This window comes from Rhynchophorus ferrugineus, unplaced genomic scaffold (assembly GCF_030347505.1).
Source record: "Rhynchophorus ferrugineus isolate W39M unplaced genomic scaffold, kcgeb_rfMv2 rfM1, whole genome shotgun sequence".
Classification (NCBI taxonomy): domain Eukaryota; kingdom Metazoa; phylum Arthropoda; class Insecta; order Coleoptera; family Curculionidae; genus Rhynchophorus; species Rhynchophorus ferrugineus.
Window position 1 is genome coordinate 23,493,249 of NW_027472580.1, and position 25,634 is coordinate 23,518,882.

The 25,634-nt window shown below is 32.9% G+C and overlaps 2 protein-coding genes across 2 annotated transcripts in view; both read left to right on the top strand.

Moving 5' to 3' along the window:
• Positions 1 to 133: 133 nt before the first annotated feature.
• LOC143206516 (uncharacterized) lies at positions 134 to 18,938 on the top strand. Its single transcript, XM_076419094.1, has 10 exons — positions 134 to 541; positions 601 to 693; positions 749 to 974; positions 4,358 to 4,601; positions 10,705 to 10,946; positions 11,009 to 11,167; positions 18,080 to 18,317; positions 18,371 to 18,518; positions 18,578 to 18,720; positions 18,783 to 18,938. Exons 1-10 carry the CDS (start codon positions 275 to 277, stop codon positions 18,922 to 18,924), a joined length of 1,902 nt encoding a protein of 633 aa, XP_076275209.1. The 5' UTR covers positions 134 to 274; the 3' UTR covers positions 18,925 to 18,938.
• A 2,304-nt stretch (positions 18,939 to 21,242) lies between these two features.
• Positions 21,243 to 25,634, top strand: part of LOC143206520 (rho GTPase-activating protein 20) — a 367,199-nt gene continuing 362,807 nt past the window's right edge. The window contains exon 1 of the mRNA XM_076419099.1: positions 21,243 to 21,601. The gene's annotated coding sequence lies outside the window, so the exon portion shown is untranslated. The remainder of the gene's footprint in view (positions 21,602 to 25,634) is intronic.

Here is a 25,634-nt window from a genome sequence, read left to right on the forward strand (position 1 = left end):
CAATGATAAAGACCGATTGAGATATATTTATGGATATATTGAAGACGAGATATATGAGGCATAAATTCTGTAAAGGCTATCTATTTCATATATTCCAGATGATGTAGTTCGACAATCATAGAATAGAGAATCATCGATATAATAATAATTATCTATTCTATGTCCGACGATATAAAATACATATGATATTTTTAATTAGAAATCTTTACATATTTTCTAGATTACTATATTATACAGCTAATAAATCAAAATATACCCCAAAGATGGCGCCACCATGATATTAATAATTAACAATTTTCAGTATGACATTATTAAATTTAGAATGAGCGCGTTTTCAATTAGATCTTTGGACAGAAATAGCCGATTGAGCTTAGCGAATGTTAGGAACAGAGCTGAACAGAATCAATTGAAGACAGAACTCGATCATCTAGATAATGAGAAAAAAACCATGTTACGAATGCTGAGGAATGACAAATTATCTTTCAAATCGAAATACGGTAAAAACGATGTTTTACGGAATCAATCTAATATATTCGACCAAGTAATCATGTAAAACGAGACGCGGTGAGCATTTGGTACGATTAATTGAATTTGTTTTAGGGTTTGAGCAAGTACTATATACCCTCGGAAGTAGAAAAGCAGGATGGTGTTGTGGAACTAGAAGTTTCGAAAAAATCAGGAATTGATTTCGAGGTAATTTATGAATTATATCTCACATTGTATACTATTATGCATTTATATGTTATAGCAACTTCATCATATGCTTTTCACCCACGATGAAATCGATAAAGATAAAATAATGTGCCTTCATCTTATATCTGCTCATCGCACCGAAAGTTTGATGCCGCCGAAGAAGAAAGCAGCAATTTTATGTAAGATACACTGTCCATTAGAGCGATTGCTGGAAAGATCTAAACGGAAACACATTCATTTGGAGCAAAAAATGACCAGTATGCTGCCCATTTACACCATCGGTGAGTCATAACAACATAATAGGGTGTTCAACAATAAGCTAGATCACTAAAATAAAAAGTCACAAAAATATTGATTTTTAATACTAATGAACTATAGAAAGGCTACCAAAAATAAATTCATTTAATTTTTTTTTATATATTTTAAAGTTTCCTTTTTACCAACGAGGGTTTATCTGGACTGGACCTACAGTTTAACGTGACGTCCCAACCACGGTTCTCGACATTAAGCCTACCGACTGGCAAGTAACCAACTTAGAAATAATCCCAGAAGACATCCGGTCTTACCCAGCCTACTTACTGGCGTGACTGGGATCATTTTCCTTGTCGAATTTTACACTCTTACCTAGGACAATCATAAATATTAAACAATCATAAACATAAATTTGCAACCATGTCACAGCAGGATTCGAACCCGCGACCATAGCAACAGCAGATGGACCATCATGTCGCCTTTACCACCACGAAAGCACAAAATTTCAAAATTCACCATATTAAGCCAGTCCCCGCATGCGCAGAAGGATTTGGATTTGCAACCTTGCCAGTTGTTGAAAATTATACATATATTTGAAGTATATACTATTAATGGAATAAATTATCGAGTTTTAAGTTAAAATGTTTTGATACATTTTTCGCCTCCTATAAGATAAAAAATACTTATTAATATGACGAACTTGTTACGAGGGGGAATCAAATATAAACGGTAATTTTAAGTTTAATTTTAATGAAGGTTAAGCAAGCTGGTTAAGGAATGAAGAAATCTCATCATAAAATCGCGTATCGAAGCAAACGACGACATCCTTCATGACGACGCCAGGGCACAACCAACTATACAACAACAAAATTCTTAACCTGTCAAAATATAACTCCTAAAAGTGTCAGGGTCAAATTCAAAATGGCTGTTAAAGTACGTTTATTTCTACCTATTGAATATAGAATACCGGTTGGGATTCTCCAAATATATCCAGTACTCGAAACATTGACATTACTTATCGTTTCCTAACCATCATTTTTGCATTCCCCCAAAACCTGGGAAGTCACCAAATAAAATAAAAGTCTATAGACCTATATTTTTGAAAACTCCTGTTGAAAAGAGTAAATCCCATCATAGAAAGAAAAACCTAATACCAACACACTAGTTTGGGTTTATAAAGAAGCATTCAACAAGTGACTAGGTCTACAGAATAACAGATGTTATTGAAAAAGCGTACGAAAGTAAAAAAGTATGGTCAACTGTATTCTTAGATGTAGCTCAAGCCTTCGATAAGGTTTGGCATGAAGGCTTTGTTCACAAACTACAGAAAATGCTACCAAAACAAGACACCGAATTATTAAAATCCTATATTACAGCCAGAATCTTTAGAGTGAAACAAGAAGTGTACTCGGACCAATGCTTTATCTACTCTACACTTGTAATATACCACATATGGAGAATATTACGATGGCTACATTTGTTGATGATACTGCGATTATAGCTGTCGGAGACAATAGTGAAGAAGCTTCACGAAAATTGCAACAGGGAAATGACAAAATAAATAATCGGACATAAGCTTGGAGAATAAGAATTAATGAAAGTAAATCTGTACATGTGCACCTATAAACAGACCGTACAAGCACCCATAACATAAATAATACTTTCATTCCATATAGCAACAACGCTAAATATCTCGGAATGAATCTAGAAAGAAAAGAACTGGAATTGAAATATAGGAAAATATACTGGCTAATTGGAAGAAAATCGCGATTATCAGTACATAATATAATTGTTATTATATAAGGACATATTTAAACCTATATGGACATACGGAGTTCAATTATGGGGATGTTCCGCAAAGAGTAACATAAATAAAATACAAATTTTTCAGAACAAAGTTCAGAGAGGTATTGTGGGTGCACACAAATACTATAGGACTGATTACCTACATCGAGACCTTCAGATACACCACAGTCAGTCAAGAAATCAAGAGAATTGCAATGCGGCATGAGGAAAAACGCCATTCTCATGAGAATTTTGAAATATTGAAGCTTTTGGAGGCCACCAGAATAGAACACAACTCAAAAGAATCAAACCATCTGATCTTATGTAGTGAGGTGCATATAATAAAAAATACAGCAGTGACATGTATAAACATTATTTCACCAGAAACTGAGATAGAGCCGATCGGTACTTCTAGTTATATACCTAGATTTAAGTTATCATAAAGACAAACGACCAACGTTCGAAGTTTTTAGCATCCTACGATTTTAGAACGTCGTCCCGCTGCCATTTTGATTGTCTATAACTTTGCTCAAAGAAAAGATAAGTAAGTTTGTTTTGTGTAAAAAATTTGTTTGGTCTTAAAATTTTTTTTTAGTTATGATTGAAACATTATTTCGGCTAAATGGTAACCGCTATTCGCTATGCAACTTTCGGCTGTTTTTAAGGCATTTTTCATGACATCCTGCAACATCTCAGGCTGAATTTCTTCAATTTCCTGACGAATATTGTCTTTATGATGTTTAATCGTTTGAGGCTTATTCACATAAACTTTTGAATATAAAAAACAGCATAAGAAAAAGGCTGGTACTGTTAAAATCGGAGATCTAGCTGGCCATGCTAAATTGTTACTTCGCGAAATTAGTCTTCGTGGAAAAACGTCATTCAATAATTGAATTGTTGTACGAGCTGTGCTGTGGCCCCATCTTGCTGAAACCGTCGTCTAGACCTTGCTCTTCCGTTTCATGCAAAAGAAAATATCCAATCATGTTTTGGTACCATTCAGCAGTAGCAATAACGGAAATACCTTAGTCATTTTCAAAAAAATAGGGACCAATAATGTTTCCAGCACGAATACCACACCATACAGTTGTTCTGAGTGGATGCAATGGTGTATCATGAATTAATTGAAAATTATGTGTTCCCCAAAACCGATTGATCCGTTTATTGACGTGGCTACTGAGAAGAAAATGGGCCCCATAGCTCATTATTAATTTAGACGAAAAATTCTCTATTTGACCAGAGGGCTTTAGGATTGCATTACTGTACTCAACTCGTTAATCAGGATCAGTAGTGAACAGCAGTTGGTTCAGTTAGAAGTCCATGTAGGAAGATATTTATAAAAGGTTTTTCATATTATATTTTTTATATTGGTAGGAGAAGAAAAATGTACCGAACGATTTTAACTTGAGTCTCAACAGAAATATTAGGTCAATTTGTGAATTCAAGATAGTTTATTCCCTTTATAATACATTCTTTAAATGTACACATAATTTGCAAGAGCCGGCAAATATAAATCCTTGTGGACATGCCATCATTCTCCAGTATTAGACCCTTGTTCCAAACGATACTTTTGTTTAATTTATCCAAGACCCTTTTTACAAAACTTTACTTTAAAATCATATTCAAGAAATCGAATCCGGAAGAATGAACGACCCCATCAACGACGGCCGACTGGCAAACAGGCTCCTTCTTAACGAAAGAATTCGAGAAATAATCAATACCGTGCTGAGCGCGCTGCACAAGTCCAACCCAGAAAAGAACCGAGAGATCTTCGAGATGGCCAACGACGTCGCCGAACTAAAAAAACTTTTTACCAAGAAGAGCATCTTAAACTTTTTAGACGAGCTTTCATCCTCACCTATAATCTACAGGTAATAATGATCATCATTATTGCAGCTATATAATGACATTCTCATGCATGCTTATTTAGCTACAGTATATGAATATATACAGTCCATTCAATAACATAGTGAACTCACGTCATCTGAATTGACGACGTCAAAACATTTTAATGTTGCCGCATCAATCCTGAGTTTTAATTCATTTTGACTGTAACGTACAACCAAATTCTAATTAAAACAAAATAATTATACAAAAATACTCTAATCAAACATCATACATTTCATGCACATATTATCGAAGGACTTAAAACTACAATTAATTATACAATTATAATAGTTTGTAGTTTAGAGTTGTGTTTTATTATATTCACATTGAACTTCTTTCTATACTAGCTGTGAGTTAGAGCTCTAGGTTTTAGTGATATCCCCTAGAGGCATAATTTACCTAATTGGCCGTTGTATATCCAAGTAATATATTTTACTTTCATTAAAGAGCATATGCACCTTTTACGCTTAGTTCTTGTTTCCTTTCGTATAGCGTTTGCTTGTAAAGCCATTTTGATATCATTGCATTTCTCCTTAGTTTGTTCTGTTACTACATGTAAATATATTTCTAGGTTAAACTAGATTTAATCATTGCATTTTCCCTAACGCATTTGCCATATCTGCAAAACAGTATTCTTTCTCTCCTCACACATTATAAGCAAAAAGTCATCTATATTTTGAACAATTACACACATATCTGTGCACGTAAATATTTCACACTGTACAATAAGATTTCTTACAGTTATCATATATTAATTGGATACTCACCTTTAGTTGTTTCCACTTTCATCATCATGTCTTGGAGATTGTTAGCATTGAATCATAATCGCCTATTCAGAGAGTTTCATTCAAGTGAATAACTAAGCTGTTTCTTCTTCAATGTGTCTGATTGAGCTCATCCAAACTGATTAACCATTACAGCATGAAGAAAAATATATCTTCAATGAATTATTAATAAATGTTGTGACAAATAACAAAACCTAATCAATTGTTATTCCAATCTTTACACCTTTTTCTTTAAACTATTGTTGTCTTAATACTATTTTATATCACCTTGCTTTGAGTGACCATTAGGTATATTAGGTATATTGGTCCCATTCTGAAATATCCATGTCTCATTTAAATAGAAACCTTGGTTTATTGTAAGCTTTTAAAAATTGTATTCTTTTAAATGCAATGTCTGAATTCGTGCGTTATCTTTACACCATTTAAGTCATACACTCACCAACAGTGTATGAAAGTGTATGAAAGTATGTTCTACACCCCTCAAACAGCTGTAAATTTCTAAATGTTCTATAGATACTTTTGAAACTTGCAGAACAGTTTCCTCTGAATTAATTGTATTAAATTAAGATTATATTGAAAAAACTACTCACTGTTTTTTACATTTCATATATTTGATCTCTGATATAGCTAACATCAAGCTTATCATCATTCGTCAACCGCTTGGTATGAGGACGGTTTAGGTGGATTCAAGATTATCATTTTTCTATCATTATCCATAATTTTGATTTTTTGAGATATTTCAGTGACCGTGTCTACTAATTTTCAGTGCAGGTGCAACACGTTAAAAATATTTTCGATAACAACCGCCTCAATTTATTATTTGACATTAAACATTCTTAACTCTCTAACGAATTTTACTGGCAAAAGGGGATCTCCATTATTTCATTTCTGTTCGAAGTAACTGATTAGAGGCTGTTGTATTCTGTCTGGCTACGGCATTTTCAATCAGGGTAATAATAAGCAGCGATTTGAAATTTATCAAAATAATCAAAGCGTTAAAACAACGTTTAACAGTTTATAACCTGTAGTTATTATGATTAATATTTTAAAGAATTTTGCAGACGTTTGACAACCGGGCGACTTTTGCAGGATGGTTTGGTTATATATTCGAACTTATCAGATAGCATTCTGTCTCTTTTTAAATAGAATAAAATGAGAAGGAAAATAATGTTCGATTCTGAAACGAAGTTACTAATTACGACAAAAACATATTAAACATCTTGAAGACGACAGTTCACTCTTATTTTGAATAGACTATATAATATAGATTCTCATCTATGCTTATTATTTAGTAATATTATTAGTTTGAATAGATTATAGTAATGTTATACTGATAGAAAACCAAAGTCCTTCCTTATTAATATTGCATTTACTTGTTTGATCCAAATATATAACGAACTCCTAATAATATTTTTAAGAATTTTATCTTGATAACCACTGTTGATTCGAAAATTAAAATGTTGAAAATGTATGTACTTTTTTACGATTTTTCAAAATAACTGATATGTTAGCAATCGCTATCATATGAATTACTCTATGAAATTATATTTTATATGAAAAAAATAAACTGATGATAAACAATTTAAATGATTTTTCAAATATGATAAGTGAAAGATCTATAGTCTGTTCAAAGTTATTTTGTACATGCGTCATTTAAATTTGTGACATCAAAACGTCAACGCATCAACTCTGAGTTTTAGTTCAGTTTGGCTTTGACATATAAAAAATTCAAATCTAAATAAAATAATTGAATAAAAATGTTATCCAATATAATTTATTTTAAGATTATAGTACATCTAAAAACTACAGTTAATGATATAGCCACAATAGTTTATAAGTTAGAGTTATGACCTCTTATCACTATTGCTTTTAAGAATTTTGCAGACGTCTGACAACCAGACGACTTTGACAGGCTCATTCGTTCATGTGTTCGAACTAATCATACAGCATTGTATCTTTTTTTAACTAGAATAAAATGAGATAAGATGAGATGTTATAACTCGAACCTATAAACTATTGTAAACTATAAACGGCTGTAAACTATTGTTTATTAACTATAGTTGTTAGATGAACTATAATGTTAAAATAATCAAGTAATAAATAAGTAAATTCTGAAACGAATTTACAAATTGCGACAGGCAATACATTAAACATCTTGATGAGATATGTGCAAAAAAACTTTGAATAGTTTATATATTCTATACAAATATTATGAAATATTAACATGCTAAACTATAAGATATATAAAAAAATATAATTCCACTGAAAAAGAAATATTGCATTCCCAGAAGGGTGTCGAACTTTGGGTTTTTTCAGGTACGACTAGCGCCACCCCCCTGAAGAAGCTGACCATGGGTTTAGCCATGACCGCAGTCCATTTCGGGTAGCTTTTCTTGTTTGACATAATTTATAGAAGAAAAATATTGCATCAGTAAAAGCCTGGTCGGTGTAGCTTAATGAGGTGATGCTCTTGGGAGCCAAACTGCATGTTGTGTATCTTAGAACAATAAAAACTCTTTTCGTATCACACTTTTCATTACTAGGCAATACGGGTGTGCTCATTTAAGTTCCCATTCTATATTTCTATGTTTTCTGATCTATATCAAGCACATAAAAATGGCGTCATAAACAAAATGAAGCAAACCATAGAAACAAACAATCGTGTCGCATATAAATGAGTCAATCCATTGAGTATTTGTAGGGCAATTCAAACTATGTAATCAAAAAAGTGGTTTCAGAGCCTGCATTGGTAGGACTACTATACAGACGAATTTTAGTTATAGTAGTGGTTATTTCTGGAGAACTCCAACTGGTATTCGATGATTTTACGACGTTGTGATTTACAAACAATCGAGAGGCAGAATCCAACTTACATCAGCCATGTTGGATTTAACCGTGGCACTGGTAGGAGCTCTTTTTGTATGGTTATGAATAATAATAATTTTGTTGGCAATAGTTTATTTGTTCTTGTACTTGTGTAGCTATTATAACACTTTTAATACGTACAGGCATATGTGGACATTCCATCTAGGTACCTATTCATTCAATTTTGCAAATTACATTCAATTCTACATCAAATTCATTATATTTTAGCCATAGTTGACCCTGCAAAAGTAAAAATACAGATAAATATGATTCGATGTCCTATATGTGAGCATATCTCATCAAAGTCACAGCTCGTTGATCATATGGTCAACCCACAGGATTAAAATTGAACAAGAAACATTGAAGTTCAGCTTGCCTGAATATTTTTAAGGTTGGAGTTCCTATTTTGTTAAAAATACTTCTTCTAAATTTGGCTTTTGTCGATGAGGAATTCATGAGAGTGTATCAAAGGGGGAGGGGTGAGAGTTATTAAAATCCTTTGCTTGTCTTGAGAAATGCAGCGAAGCAATATTTTTTATCGTTTAAGTTTTTATTAATTTGGTGACTAATCAATGTATTTGTTCTGTTGTTCCGTGTTTATTACGGAAGCCAAATTAGTGGTCTGGAATAATATTTCTCTCCACTGCGATTATTTTGAGTATTTTAATGTATAGTTTTTCAAAAAGTTTAGAGATCACAGGTAATAGGCTTATAGGACTACTAGCGACCCGCCCCGGCTTCGCACGGGTGCAATGCTGATACTAAATTAAATACACTACAGAAAAAATATGAACGTTGTATATAAAAACATAGCGGCCCGCTCCGACTTTGCACGGGCATAAAATATATATGCCTATGTCACTCAATGAAAACATGATTAAAATCGATCCAGTATTTTTGGTTCATTCATTACTGCCCTTGGCCTGCACGCATTAAATTTGGAGTAAAACAATTCCTCTTCCCCTATACTTACTATGAAGATTTCCTGCTATCTTTGGAATATCTAAATTCATACAATTTTTATTACATTACACATTTTTAAACGCAAATTTTAAATTTGTAATATCTCCGAAAATATTTGTTTAATTTACATGCTGTAAGGAACCATATTGACCTATATTAATTGCACACTGTATTTAAGGTACTTAATTCGATAAGGATTAATGCCGTATTGCTTAAAATAGCTTCGTAAATAAGCCATTTTCTCACGTAAAAAGTAAACAATAAAAATGGTTAATGTGGGTTATCCCTAAAAGATAAACATATACCATCGCGGACTTTTTTGTAGACCTTTTTATGGTGTACAATACTGTAGTACATTAATTTGATCTAACTCGTAGGGTTAGGCAGCGTTTTTGCTAATTGCTAAATAAGCCTAAAAAAATAGGTTAATTTACGACATCACGTTAGAAACCTCTAAAATTAGTAATGTTGCCTTAGTATATTATGCATGTATTATACATATAAACCTTCCTCTTGAATCACTCTATCTATTGAAAAAAACCGCATCAAAATCCGTTGCGTAGTTTTAAAGATTTAAGCGCACATAGGGATATAGGGACAGAAAAGGCGACTTTGTTTTATACTACGTAGTGATAAGAGGAGACGTCTTCTGATTTTTTCCTACGTTTAAGAATCATAGTGATTTGAGCTACTTCTTAAGTGCTAGGAAAGTAATTAGGTCTAAGCATGGCATTAAATATGAATGTTATTAATTTGCTGAATTTTTCTGAGAGCTCTTATATGATTCTTCCAGTAATTAGGTCAAAACTAGCTTTTTTAGCATTGATTTAAGTATTAATTGTTTTATTTCCTTAACAGTAAATTTCTCATGTGGCAGAACCATATGAAACGGAGTGTTAAGAAAGTCATCTATGTTATTTTCTTCTGTTGCGAAAATTTCAGACGGATACGGATTAAATATTGTTTTTAAGTGTTTAGAGAAAACTTTTATCTTTATCGTTCCTAGTCGAGGTATTATTGTCAATTTTAATGGGTGGATTATGTTGTTGAGGTTTTTTCTTTTTTACTACTTTCCAGAGAGAGTATTTCGTTGCATCATTTGGCGTTTAGTTTTTTAACTACTTGTTAAACAACATAACACTGTTTATGAAAGAGAAAACTTAGTTAAATTTGAACTTAAGTTTCAAGTGAGATTTTAGATTAATTTGTGAATTCTAGAATATGTATCATGCTCTTCAAGTATACTAATTATATACAAGAATTATTGTTGGGTTCCAACAGAAATATTAGGTTAACCTGTATTATATTCTTCAAATATACGTATAATCCTCAACAACTGGCACCGTTGCAAATTCAAAGCCTCGTGCGGGGAGATTCTCCAGAACTAGACTCTTATTTGAATTTCTATTTTTTCCAATTGGCGATAACTGACATATGCAAATCAACTGACGGATGTCAAATCTTTGAATTTTAGTTGTTCCTCGTTCATTTTGACTGCACCGTTCAGGGTGCGGTCGGTGCAGTTGGAGCTGCGCACCATCACCGGCTCCGTCGAGCACCTGGTGCGTCGAATCCGCCACGACGTCCTACAACTTCCTCCGCGTCCAAAATTATTGGACCTGGAGGCGGAAACGGTTGGTGCCGACGGTGATGATTCCAACACGAGGAAGGTGCGTCATCGGAAGAGCTTTAAGATGCAAAATACCACCGATCAGGGTGATAAGGACACGTTGAAATCGGCCCTCGTCGAAGTCGTTTTACTGTTTTTTATCTTTCAGATACGTTAAAGAAAGTTGGACTGTTATACGGTGACAAGCTAAAGCTGTCCGCGAAGATTCCCGAACAGGAACGAAAACTTGGACGACATACCGATGTCAATTTTATACAGAAAAATATAACAGACGTTGCGAATGTCAAGAAAATCGAGTACGATATTGGTAATTATAATTTTTCGGTTCTCTTTGGTTAAATATTTTTAATACCAAGATTAAAATAAATAGTTTGAAGTATATACATACAATAGACAAATAGTCTATTTGAAATAACAGTGAACTCATGTCATCAATATGTTTAATGTACTGTCTGCCTCAATTTTTAAATTCGTTTTAGGACCAGATGATATTTTTCTTTTCATTTTATTGTAGTTAAAGAGGGAACAGTGAGTAGTTTTTTCAATATAAACATCAATTAATACGATTATTTCAAAGGAAACTGTTAGTCTGAAAAATATCCGTAGGATGTTTAGAAATATAAGCTTTAGAAATATAAGCTCTTTGAGGTATGTAGAACATCCTTTCATACACTGTTGGGTAATATATAATTTAAATAGTGTAAAGATAATAAGAGGTCTAATGGGACTTATGGGATAATAAAATCAAGGAAGATTTATTATTTCAATTCGTGTATTTGAGTGATACCAATATACCCAATGGTCACTTATAGCGAGGTGTTAATAAAAATAGTGTCAACATAACAAAAGTTGATGGAAATAGGTAAACGTTGAAATAACAATTGATTAGGTTTTATTAGTCATAACATTTGTTAATAATTAATTGCAAATATATTGTTCCTCATCCTGTAAACAGGAATGGTTAATAACACTGTAGCGAGCTTGAGGCATGTCGAATTTTACATCGTGGAATAACGGTCTACAAAATACCCAGAAATATAATCCCAGATGTTGAACACGGGCGGAGTGCCAGCAGCGCCAACTAGAATTCGATAACGAATAGCTGGTAACCCCGAGACGTTTATTTGGGATGTTATTGAAGGGTATTTCCATCATTCAGTCACTATCGTTTGGTTTAGACTTGCCACCATTGACTGCCCAAGTCTCATCAACAGGTAACACCACTGCCATCCGTTTTGTCTATTTTGTATCTTCCACTTTTTTATATTACTTCAATAACTAACGGTCACATAATGTAAACACCACTGTTTCATTTCGTTTTACCTCCATTCACCGAGCCACAATAATTTACCCTAAAACACCTTCGAAAAGTTCACTGTAAATATAATCAAATATAACCCTAACCTACAAACTGTTATAACTGTGTACTTAATTGTAGCTTTAAGTCCTTCGATAATATATACATTTGATGGACTATAATGTTAAAATAAATTATATTTGATAACAGAATTTTTTAAAACATTATTTTATTTATATCAAAATTTTGTTGTATGTCAAAGCCAATGAACTAAAACTCAACAATTCAGTGAGTGATTCAGTACGTGAGTTCACTGTTTTATTGAACGGACATTACGTGTATTATTATAACTAAATATTTGCCATGTAGCTAAGTAGAAATTTAACAGTCTGACGTAATTGTTACTTAATTATAACATCTCTGATATAAAACAGCCCTACATTATATAAGATTATTCTTAATTTTTACTAACAAATACGAGCGGAAGAGAAATCTAAAGAGACTCGAATGAATTATTTTAAATGCGAACAACGAGAAATTGGAAACAACGAGTTTTTTGTCGAGCTATTGTAACAGAGGAAACAATATTTCTTCACCAAATAAAATAAATCAATAAAGTAATAAGGCGGAGAGAATTATGAGGTAATTCCGTTCAAACAAAACAAATAAATAAACGGATACTATATTTAAATTATTCAAATTGCCCTTTGTCGTTTGATTATGGTGTTAGATATTATAACTTTACCAAGATAATATCGACGGTTCTTAAATATATTTTATCTACATGCATATGCTGTATGTATCTATAAAGTAATTTTAAACGATTTACAAAAGGTGGTGTTGACTTGTAACCAACTTCATGGTGAAGCTTCGCTTTTCAGTACGTGTTATTACATTGAAATGTGAACCCAAAAATTCTGGAGTAAGTTGAAAATATTTGAATTTGTTAATTTGTTTTTTGAACAAAAGCGTGACTGAAGGTCATCGAATGCTGTGTGTAGCTTATTCCAACCGTGCTTCATCGATTTCAATATATAAGTACGAGTTTCGACGTTTTAAAAGAGGCTATTTGAACACCGAATACAAAGAGCGCCCTGGACTGGCAAAATAATGTATTTCTAATCATTTCTAATAGTACATATAATGCATATATTATAATAGCATATATAATAGTGTGTAGGTTACTGTTATGTTTTATTATATTTGCATTGAATTCTTTTCCATGCCACCTATGAGTTAGAGTTCCAGTCCCTTTTTTCATGTAGTGGTATCCCTTGGAAATCTAACCCACCTAATTAACAATTGTATATCCAAGTAATATATTTTACTTTTACTAAAGAACATATTTACCTTTTTACTTGTTTTCACACATAGTTCCATGTTACATAGTTCTTGTTTTCTTCGGTATAGTGTTTCCTTGTAAAGTCATTTTGATACCGCTTTATTGTTCCTTCGTTTATTTTGTTATTACCTGTATAAATATTTCTTGACGAAACTACATTTAATCACTGCATTCATCCTAATGAGTCTGCTATATCTACAAAACATTTAGTATTCTTTCTCTCCTCACAAATTTTAACCAAATGCTCATTTATATTTTGAATAAATACACACATATATATGCACAAGAACCTTTCACATTCTACAATAAGATTTCCTACAGTTATGCTATATTAATTATATACTCACTTATTGTTTCCACTCTCATGATCTTTTCTTGGAAATTGTCAGCGTTGAATTGTAATCCATTTTAGAAAGTTGCGTTCAAGTGAATAACTAAGCAATTTATTTCCAATCTATCTAACATTTCAAACATCCAAACCGAAGATGTTATTAACCATACCTATTTTCAGCTTGAAGAATAATATATCTGAAATGAATTATTAATAAATGTTATGACTAATAAAATCTAATCAATTGTTATTCTTATTATCATCATGCCATGCATGACCATTGGGTATATTGGTCCCATTTTGAAATATCCATCTAAACTCATATAAATACACAAATTGAAATAATAAGTCTTCATTGATTTTATTACATATTTTTAAAATTTTTATTATTTTAAAAGCAATGTCTGGTATTAGACCGCTTTGTGGGTTATTTTTACCACCAGCAAATTGCAATAGGCAATACATTAAACATCTTGATCACGTGAGTACACGGTTTTAATTATACTATATATACTAGTGATCATACCGTGGTCGAAATTCGACCACAATTGATTATGCTTATTATGTTTGTCATATGATAGAGTAAAGAGAATAATTTTAAAATGATATGTTACGAATACTTGTTTTGACAATAATTTCAACATAAGATAAGAAATATATTTGATATATAATATTAATCAAAGTAATATGTCTGTAATGTATCAAAGTAAAATATAATTAAATTATTTCAAAGATTAAGTTGTTTTAAATTGCATTTAATTAAGTCTAATTTGCATTAAGTTTCAATAATCAACAAAGTAAAGTTGCTAAGTTTAAATTACTACACTACTGAATATAATAAAAGTATTATAATTAACATTGTTTTCAGAACGGTAACAACTTGTTAGAAATGAAAAGAGAGTTTAAAATATTTGTTTATATATGGTTTTTCATCGATCTGACGGCTATTCCTGATTGTTTGATTTAGGCGTACTTCGTTCTATTGGAATTTGCTCCTTTGTAGCGCTTATTACACAAAAATTGTAGGCCTAAAAATTCCTCCTTCATGTAAGTTTAACCGTGCCAAATTTCACGCCTCCAGGTGCTTCGTTTTCCTCAAAAAGAGAGGTAAAATGTTGAGCCAATTTATATATAGATTATAAACTAATATGTTTGTTTTAACCAAAATGTATTCTCACTCCCTCGAACATTGACTTATCTCAGATATTAGAAATATCAAAAAGTTAAGCCTTTTATAAACCCGCATCCAAGCTCATTTTTCATTGATATTTGGTTTATTTGCTGAGCCCGCTTTATCTCTAGATACTTGTAGACGTTATTACCCCCGATAGCATCCATGAGCAAATTGCATTTTAGAATGATTTTGTTCAAGCTGTCCTGGATGATAGTGTAATTGGTTCTATGTAACAGCTATTAGTTTAAGATCATTCATGTATAATAAATTATTCAGTTTAATCAGTTCTGCGCTAGTTTTTTTGATACCAATATTATATTTTGTTGAATTGAGACGATGAGATAAATAATTCATGGCAATGCCAGAAGCCTTAAGACGACTTAACATGAGTCTTTGAAAAATGCCTCTCTTAATTGGGATTATATTTATTTCTATCTATTCTGTGTCATTTTGGAAATGTATCTTCGTATCCCACTTTTACATTAGGGATTTCAACATTTAAATCGATTTTATAGAGCTGAAATATTCCTTATTTTCAATCATTGTTTCTTTATTCCTATTTCTCCTCATAGTAATTTTACTTGGGCTATCCATTGTAACACTTAATAAAATAACTACGTAATTTATTGAGTAAATATCTAACACTAGAATGAGAAATGTAAAATAATTTTAACAAAAAAATTGAACCGCCTTCAAAAAATGAATAAGGAACTCACTAAAAAGTAAAAAATAATCAAACTTATATTTTTAACAAAAAGAAAATGTTTAAAAATAAAATGTGTGCATAATAATCCCCGTAATAACTAAATAAAATAAACAAAAAACGTATTTAACCTATCTACTACACGAATTTTATATTCTACTACATATACGTCATTTAGCTTAGTATCTACCTAAATCTATTCATCTATTTACAATATTAATTTAACTACTACCAACTCATAAGTTTGAATTCGGTGCCGAACCTAAACAGTACAAAAATAATAACATAATTTGGTGATATATACATAAAATTAAATTACGAACAGAACAAACGTAATTTGTTGCTCTTGTTCTTTGCTGATGAAGTACATCCATGCTCCAGCAGGATTCGAACCGGTGACTATTGCCACAGTCGGTATAGGTAGTATCGGCTCAGTTTGCATTAACTGACAAACCAAGTAAATAATACATAAATATCAAAATATATTTCTCAGAGGCACTACTGGCATATACAGCTTTTTAACAGTGTGACATATTGCGTACATTTTAAACTATAGAAAGCCTCCTGTTCTTTCAGTTGAAGCAGGCTGAACTACATTCAATTATGCTTGTCGAAAAAATATTGATGTATCGATATATTTTTTAATCTTGTTTTTGGTCGTTGATGTATTGAAGTGTCAATATTTTTTGTGCATCAGTATCGTTTTCTGTCCTATCCCAACAAATCGCGTTTCTTTAATTTTGATGTAAACCTACAAAATTAATATATCGATTTTATTGAATATCGAAAAATTATCAACAACTATACATTCAACAATCCGATGTATTTTGCAGACTTAATGATTGGTTCATCTGAGTAACAAATGTATGAAATATAGATATTTTCCTGACGTATATGCAATTCATATAATCCTAAGGCTGTCTAGTGAAATTGAAGATTATTTATCTAAATTGATAATAAGCGACGAAACTCATTTCCTTCTCAGTGGTCACGTCAATAAACAGAAGAGTCGGTTTTGGGGAACAGACAATCCTCAATTAATTCATGAAACTTCATTGCTTCTACTAAAAACAACTGTATGGTGTGGTATTAATGCTGGAAACATCATTGGTCACTATTTTTTTGAAAGTGACCAAGGTTTTGCAGTTACTGTTTCTGCTGAATGGTACCAAGACATGATTCGAAATTTTTCTGTGTCTGAAACGGAAGAGTAAGGACTAGAGAATATACGGTTTCAGCAAGATGGGACCACAGCACACACCTCTCGTTCAACAATTCAATTATATAATTACGTTTTCCCACGAAGACTCACTTCACGAATTGGCGATTTGGCGTGGCCAGCCAGATCTCCGGATTTAACAGCACCAGACTTTTTCTTATGGGGTTTTTTAAAATCAAAAGTTTAGGTTATGTGAATAATCTCCAAACGGTTCAACATCTTAAGGACCATATTCGTCAGGAAATTGAAAAAATCAGCCTCAGATGTTGCAGGATGTCATGAAAAATGCCTTTAAAAGATCCGAAAGTTTCATAGCGAATTGCGGTCACCATTTAGCCGATATAATTTTTAATATAATAAAAAATTTATATCATCATATTCTTTCATCATAATAAAAAAAATGTAAAGACCAAATAAACTTTTTATGATAACCGAACTTACTTATCTTGTCTTTGAGAAAAGTTATAGGCAATCAAAATGGTAGAGGAACTTTTGCCCCCACGTTGTTTTTATAATTTTAAATTATTTTGAGGGAATGTTGTATGTAAATCCTAATATTCTAGTGTAAAAATTTTAAACAATCGATATTTTTCATATTTGAATTTTTTTTTCGGAGATATAACTTAAATGATGCGGCATCTAAACCGTGACATCTAAAAACGAAATTTTAAATGCGTTTTTCTACTTTTTTTCGAGATGGTTTACATGATATCTCAAATACCGATTTAGTTGACACTTGGTGTGAACCTTCTCTATATATTCTATCGTATCAAGCTAAAACTATAATCGATTTTTACTATTTTCAAAATATTCGGAAATGTGAAAAAAGTGTAAAAAATTCTAATTCTTTCAAACAGCCGTATATTGGTGAAAAAAACTTTTTTTAAATAAGTAAATAAGATAATAAACCAACTGAGCTACATCCATTGTAATCAGTAGTTTTACATCATTCACATCATTCGGTAGACTTACCGAAGGGTTTAAAATGAAAGTTCTAATTTACTAGAAAACAATTTTATTTTTTTTACCAGACACCGAACCGATTTTTTAAGATATCCAGTATTAGTCGCTCTATATAATAGAAATAGAATCTATTGGAGAAATGCGGCTTTTGATACCTTGATAGTTGATAGTGAATAGTTGATTGTTACAGTTGATGAAGAGGAAGAAATTCCCAAACCAAAGAAATTTACGAAGGTTGCCAGCAGATACCAACGCAGCAGAAACTCTACATCCTCATCACTATCGGGAAACGTTCTCGATCGTCCTTACATCCAGCCGGTGAAGTTCAACGAACGTGTTACGGCCATTATAGAGGACATTGAAAAGAGACAAGAAACCGCAGCTGACAATCAAAACGAAGAGGACACGGACTTGAATAAACACGATGAGTAAATGATGATGATTCCCGTCCAGTATGATTTAATACAAAGCGTTTTCATAGATCTAATGCGCATGATGATGCTCACTGTCGACTGAGACCGGAAAGAAAACTGGAAGATCTCCGTATCCATCTGAAGCAAACTACATGCCCAGCTTGTATGGAAAAGTACAAGATTCCTTTACCAACACCTAAAACACCACGAGTGAAGGTAAAGTTGTTTCTGATTCAAGGTAATCTATAAAAATTTAGTTTTATATAACAATATAGCCATCATCAGTGTTACCTGGTAAACCTGGCGAGAATCCTTATTTGAAGACCAATAGCAGGATTCGTCTTTCCATGCTGATCGATCAGGAAATGTTTAAGATGCAGTCCTACGAGAAGAGGTTTTCTTCGGAGGTAACACCTAGGTATCACAGGAAATTATTTGTGTTGCTGATATCAATCATTTAGTTACGTTTTTATGTGGTAGAAAGTACAGTCTGAGAAAACGAGAGATGGAAAGTTGTTCTTCTGAACAATTGAATTTGTCACCTTTAGAATTGGCCAAAATCGAACAAGAAATAAGAGAGAAAGAAATTCAAAAGAAACTAGAAAAATTCTTAAGTCAATAAAGACGCATAAAATTACTCTACACTGTTTTTTTTTCTCAATTTTTTAATTATAATTATAAAAACAAAACAATAGCTGGCTTGGTTGGCGTAGTGTTAAATGCGACAGGACGGTCCACCTACTGTTGCGATAGTTCGAATCCTGCCGGAGCATGGTAGTAAATTTATGTTTGTGATTGTTTAGTTTGTGTGATCACTCCGATATTCTGTTAAGTTTAAATAATTGCAATATTAAAGACAAATGATTTTTTGATTTATTGATCTTGTAAGACCATGAGCAAACGTTATAAATTATCAAAAGAAGAAATATTTTTTTCCTTGCGGTTAGTGTGAAATGTACAAACCTAGGTTAGTCGGAAGATACACCAAATTTGGTCGAAGATCAAAGAGATTGATTTATCAGTCAATAATAAAGCTTACTTGGACTTATGATGAGTAAATATGGGATTGTATTAAACCGAGTAGTAGTCAAACGCTGTCAAAACAACGATCAACGTATAGTTCGTTAGTTGGTAACGATAAGCAATGGAATTTAATCATAGAACTTTGTTGGCAGTGTTGGTTTACTAATTGGTTAAACGTTTTAATATTTTGACCATGACACACTTAGTGTAATCTTAATTTAATATTTCAACTGAAAAGTCCCCGGCCTGACACATAAATGGCGCTACTAGAATTAAATACATACGTTTTTTAGTTAGCCCTAACCTTCAAAAGATGCGTGTATAAATTTGACAGCTGTCAAGGATTGGTATACTAAGTTTAGGTAGTGAGTTTAAGTTATATACTAAGTTTAAGGTGAAATGAGCACCCAAGACGGTGAACGCAGTGGACGGCCAAAGGAGGTTGTTACTGACGAAAATATGATTTTGAATTACCGTAAATTTAAAATGAATGAAATAGTAGACACTCTAAAGATATCAACTGAACGTGTACATCATATCATTCACGAAAATTTGCTTTAAACTTTTAACAATTATTTTGAAGGGGTCTATTTACTTAAACAAAAGTATATTAGTTAGATACTTATAATTAATAGTTATGCCAAGCTACTTAACTGAGATAGGTGGAATTTTTTTGTAGACCAAGTTGAGACTGATTCTATAGACAAGATAGTATCTCATAATTGTTTTATACATAAATTTTAATATTTTTGTTGCTGTTCTTTAAACTATTACTTTTTGGTATGACTTCTCTATTCTGACGTATATCATACAATTTAACCGTTTTCATTACCCATTCCACAATTTTCACAATATCATTGCAAAAATAATTATAACTAACACCTAACTAACACTACAGACCTAACACAGACCTAATCTGCTTTCAGTGTGAAGGAATAAAAAGGTTGGAACTTGCGTACTTGAGTTTTATCTCAAATTTAATTGGTTAGTAGAATGTGACGTCAAGGGTTAGTCACGTGAAGCGTATGAAATACTCAACCAATGAAATACTTTCCTAATAAAATAGTTTTTGCAGGTGTCTCTAATGGTAATTTAAACTAATCAATGAAATGCAATGAAATGGCGCTTCTGCTAAGACCACACAAACCAATTCTGAAATTATAAATTAACATTCTATATATTACTATATGGTATAAAATGGTATGTGTAGTAATTGAACTAAAATATATTCAGATACGATCAAATATGTGAGGATAGGATCAAAATGTTAATTTTTCATTTTTCATTGTTATTACACTTAGATTATTTGGACTTTTTCGACCAATAAAGCATGTTTGAAAAATAAGCCACAAGATGCTAAAAAATGTCACAGAAAGATCAGGAAGTCATGAAAGCAATGAGGATGAAGATTTTCAAATTTAATTTTAATTGTTTTCATTTATATCAAAATATAAACCAGTATTGGTATTGGTTCAAAATATAACCCAGGATATATGCAATCCTGGGTTGTGAATCTCCAACAATGTATAAAACAAACACGTAATATATAATATGCATAAATTACGTAAATTTTAAATTTTTTAAAAAGTTTTTGGCAAGCGATGTAATTAAAGGAACAAAAATAATAGAGGGCTTAGGACTACATTATATACATTGACAAAACATTGATTCTTTCAAATTTCTAGTAGAAAGGAAACTGATTTAATCATATCATGTAAACAGTAATAAGGTGCGTACTTATAACCCCAGAGCATGCGACCTGGATAGTATCAAACACTGTCCGATAAGTACCATAAAAAATGATAAACAAATCCGTACAGGATCCATACGGGACACAAAAAGAGCCACGCACGACCGTCCGCGAATACCTTCCGACCTCGGCCGACCGCGTCCGAACGTGCGCCGCGGAATTTCGGTTAAAACAAATGACTACCTGTTGCGGCGGAGTCACGGCAACGCAATGCGAGACCGGCCAGCCGCGATTCTGTGAAACGCTGCCTCTGGTGCTGCTGTTGTTGCTGCTGCTGTCGGTGAAAGATTTTTCAGTTTGACGGGTCCGCTTGAGGTTAGGTTTAACCTCTAACGTGTCGTGTGTATGTGCGCGTATATTTACATATATATACATGTAGATGTGTGACCTATGTGTGCACCAGTGACCTATGTGCGACAGTGCGTTTGTCATTTGTTTCGTTCTTTTTTCATCCTCGTTCTGTAACTGTTAAATGAAATTCCGCAGAACCCGTTTATCAATGGATACCATTGATGATTCCTAACTGGTAAGTAGAGATCTTTATCAACGCTATTGTCAGTATCATCGTCGAGGAACGTTCCCATGATAACGAGGCGGTGCGGGAATTATATCATCGAAGTCGTCAGCGATGCGCCGTCACGAAAGGACGTCCAGCGTCGAGCTGGACAACGAGTGAAAAGCCGAGAGCTCTGCTCAGGAATTTTCTCGTTGGATTGCAGGTAGACCGTTTGCTGAATACGAATGCGGGTGTCCTTGTATAGTTAATCTGTGCGTGTTTTGAGATCTGCCAGCGGCGTTGATTTTAACAACACTACGCGGATAATGTTTACGGTGTTGGCAGTGTAGCGGCTCAACGTTGACAATGAATAAGGTCGTGGTCGTTGTCGAGATTCTTTAGCGAGAGAGAAAACGCGGGCCGGTACCAAGTCCGGTTAATATGGGGGACGATATGGAGCGTGTCATCATCGTTGCAATATGTCATGTCTAAGATTGTATTGTTTTTAAACTGATTCCATGCAAATAGAACAATAGAAAGATGAGCAGCAAGCTCTACACGTGGTCTTGAAGGCAATCTACCTGAAGGATGTCAAAATGTACGTCGGTGCCAAAAATCGCCATCAGAATTACAGGATTTAGTAGAAGGAAAAAATACTAAAACGGATCTAGTGCATTGTTGAGTACACAAGCACTGCAAAGGTGAACTGGACACAATTCACTCAAGATATTAGCTTCGGTCTATTTGGGGATACAAAATTAATTTTGTTTGATTTTTTTTTCAGAAAAGAAATACTTTTTTATTAAAACAAATTACTGTCTGACACAGTTCAAAAAATATTTTTCAAATAAACGAATTTCTGTAACATCCATCGTATTAATCAGATTTACTTTCCTCTGACTTTTGGCTATCCTCACATCTCAATAGAAATAATATATGTAAAAGAATATTCATTGAAAGAAGGAGTAATATTAGTAGTCGGGGTTTTTTGTATTACCAATATAGGGTTGGAGCACATCATTTGGAAGATCACTGAACAGTTTTTTTGATCTGGATTTTAGTGGCCTAGTGTTAGCTCCAAACTACAGTTCTCATTATTAGGCTTACCAGCTGTCGAGTAATCAGGTTGATATCATCTTAGAAGGCATCCGGTTTTACCCAGCCTGGTTTCTGGCGTGGTTTGGATGATTTTCCTTGTTGGATTTTGCACTCTTGTATTTTTTACAATCACATTTATCAACAGTCACAAACATTTATTGAACAACCTGATATCTTTTCGTGTAAATTCTTTAATACGGTCTTCGGATGTTTTGTTAACATTTCCTATAAAGTTTAAAATCAAAAGATTAGTGATTAGATAAGAAGAATAATCATTAATTAGAGTGATTTTACTTTCTCTTTGCACAGGAAATACGAGTGATCAAAAATGAGAAAAATCCTAGATAACACAATACGCTGAAGGCTTTATTTTTAAATTTTAGTTTTTCATTCCTTTATGGGACTGCGTGACGAAATGTATACATCAATTTAATTCGATTTTTCTAAATAATCTATCTCTAGGTTGCCTTGGTTGGCGCAGTGGTAAAGGCGACAGGACGGTCCACCTGCTATTGCGATAGTCGCCGGTTCGTATCTTGCTGGGGCATGGTCGTAAATATATTTTTCTGATTGTTTAACAATTGTGATTGTCCTTAGCAAGAGTGTAAAATCTGACAAAGAAAATGATTCCAGTCACCCCAGTAACCAGGCTGGGTAAGACCGGGTGTCTTCTGGGGTGATTTCTAAGTTTTCTAAGGTGGTTTGGAGCCCACGTTAAATAGTAGGTCCAGTCCAGATAAACACTGGCTGGTAAAAAGGAGACTTTAAAAATATAAAAAATATATATCTCCAGAATAATTATATATAGTATTCGTTATGAAATCTGATATGGACATCGCGAATTCTGAGTATAGATTTTAGTCATGGCTTACAAAAAAGTGCAAAATCTGACATGGTATAATCATTCCAACCTGAACTATGGTCTGTTTCAACTGTGGTCACTTCTTATTAGGTTTCACATATTATTAAAGATTAATAAGCTTCCATTGATAATTCCTGATAAGATTTCATAAAAACAATTAAGCAATACTATTTTCCTGCCAATGTCTGCGTATAGATCTCAAGACCTGCTATTGACTGGCGAGTGATCAGCTTACAAATTATTCCAGTCTTATGCAAGTTAATAAATATCTTGGTGGGATACAAACCAATGACCATTGAAGCAATAGGAGAATTCTTCCTTCGCCTTGGCCAGTGCAGTATCCAACCTGGTACTATTTGATACAATCGTGGAGGTATCTGAAATTTAAGGCGAATTAATGTACACAATATGGATTTAGAAGAACTATTATATGAAAGAAATCTTAAAATAGGTTTCACAAAATTATATAACCTCCAAAAAAGTAAAATAATAATACAATGGACCGTATCTGTATGAATTACATAATTTTTTTTACAGAATAACGTTATAAGAACAATACTCTTCATTATATAATCCGTTAAACTGATATTTGAGATTATGTGTAGCTATCTGACGTAAAAATCTGTAAGGCGCTAATAAAATTGACTTAATAATAATGTCTGATTATATTCGTAATTAGTATATATGAAAAAACGATTTAGTTATGTTATATGAACTATGTTTTCTAAAACCAATCAGGAAGATCACTTGATATATTCGCAGCAATTGAATTTGCTGTTGATTAACGTGAAATTCCGTTTATTTGTATCTGAAATATAAAATACAGAATACAGTACTTTAACTATTTTTATACAAAATACAAATTACGAAATATAGTCAAGTGTTAGATTGCGTAAATAGAATAGAACTAATTCAGCCCAGCTTATTGGTAATAAAAAGAATTTTCTTTCATACAGACTAAATTTTTAAATGTGCTATCAGACAAACAGGCTCTAGTTGAGGACTGAATAAGGTTACTAGAGAAAACAGTTTTTTGTACAATGTATCAACACATTTTTAACTGACTGTGAAAAGGGAGGAGGTTCTATGTTCCGCTGTATATTTTTTACTATTAGTATCTTTAGTATGTTCGCCGATTTCTCCGTTAATTGTGGACCGTTTTTCTATTCGAAAGAGTGCATTTCCGAGGTGATCCCATTGGAACCAAGTTAGGATCTGACGGAGTAGGGGGGGGGTGATTGTTGAATCAAGGGAAACGTTAAAATTTCACCTATTTTTTTATCTAAAATAATCAGATATTTGTGTATAATGTTATTGCTCAGCTAATGTGACTGAAAATCGGAAGTCGTCCAGTAGAAAAGCCATTCAGTTTGCTTTTTAAGTACTAACATGTTAGGTCTAGTAGAAACATTGTAGACAACTACTTCTATTGTGTAATGTTTAAAGCGATTAGGTCCCAAATAAGGGTCGCGGAATCGACTTCTGACGCGGCAATAACTTTTTGTTGTTCTAGTTTAGTTAGAACATTTGTCAAATTACCTATGCTAAGTAGCGGATCCCGATACATTTTTTCCTGATAATCATTGGCAGCTTTTCTTGGCCCACCCATTATGATTTTAAATAAAATAATTGCGTAATTTATTTTTTTTTCTATATTTTAAAGCCTCCTTTTACCAACTAGGGGTTTATCTGGACTGGACCTACAGTTTAACGTGGGCTCCTAACCACGGTCTTCGGCATTAAGCATACTGACTGACGGGTGAACTTAGAAATCTTCTCAGAAAACATCTGATCTTACCCAGCCAGGTTACTGGCGAGGCTGGAATCATTTTCCTTGTCGGATTTTACACTCTTGTCTAAGACAGTCACAAATATTAAACCATCACAAACATAAATTTACGACCATGCCGGGCAGGATTCGAACCCGCGATTATCGCAATAGTAGGTGGACCGTCCTATCGCCAACTAAGCGCGTAATTTATTGAGTAAATATTTAACACTAAAAGGAGAAAAATAAAATATTTTTAACAAAAAAATTGAACCGACTTAAACCGACGTGTTAAAAATTTAAGTTTAATTATTTAAAAATTTTTAGTGAGTTCC

Excerpts from the sequence above, each read along its gene's own strand:
- LOC143206516 (XM_076419094.1), top strand. The coding sequence starts at position 275 with ATGATATTAATAATTAACAATTTTCAGTATGACATTATTAAATTTAGA. Across the intron at positions 18,318-18,370 it reads GACTTGAATAAACACGATGA|ATCTAATGCGCATGATGATG; the intron begins GTAAATGATGAT and ends GCGTTTTCATAG. Across the intron at positions 18,721-18,782 it reads TCTTCGGAGGTAACACCTAG|AAAGTACAGTCTGAGAAAAC; the intron begins GTATCACAGGAA and ends TTTATGTGGTAG.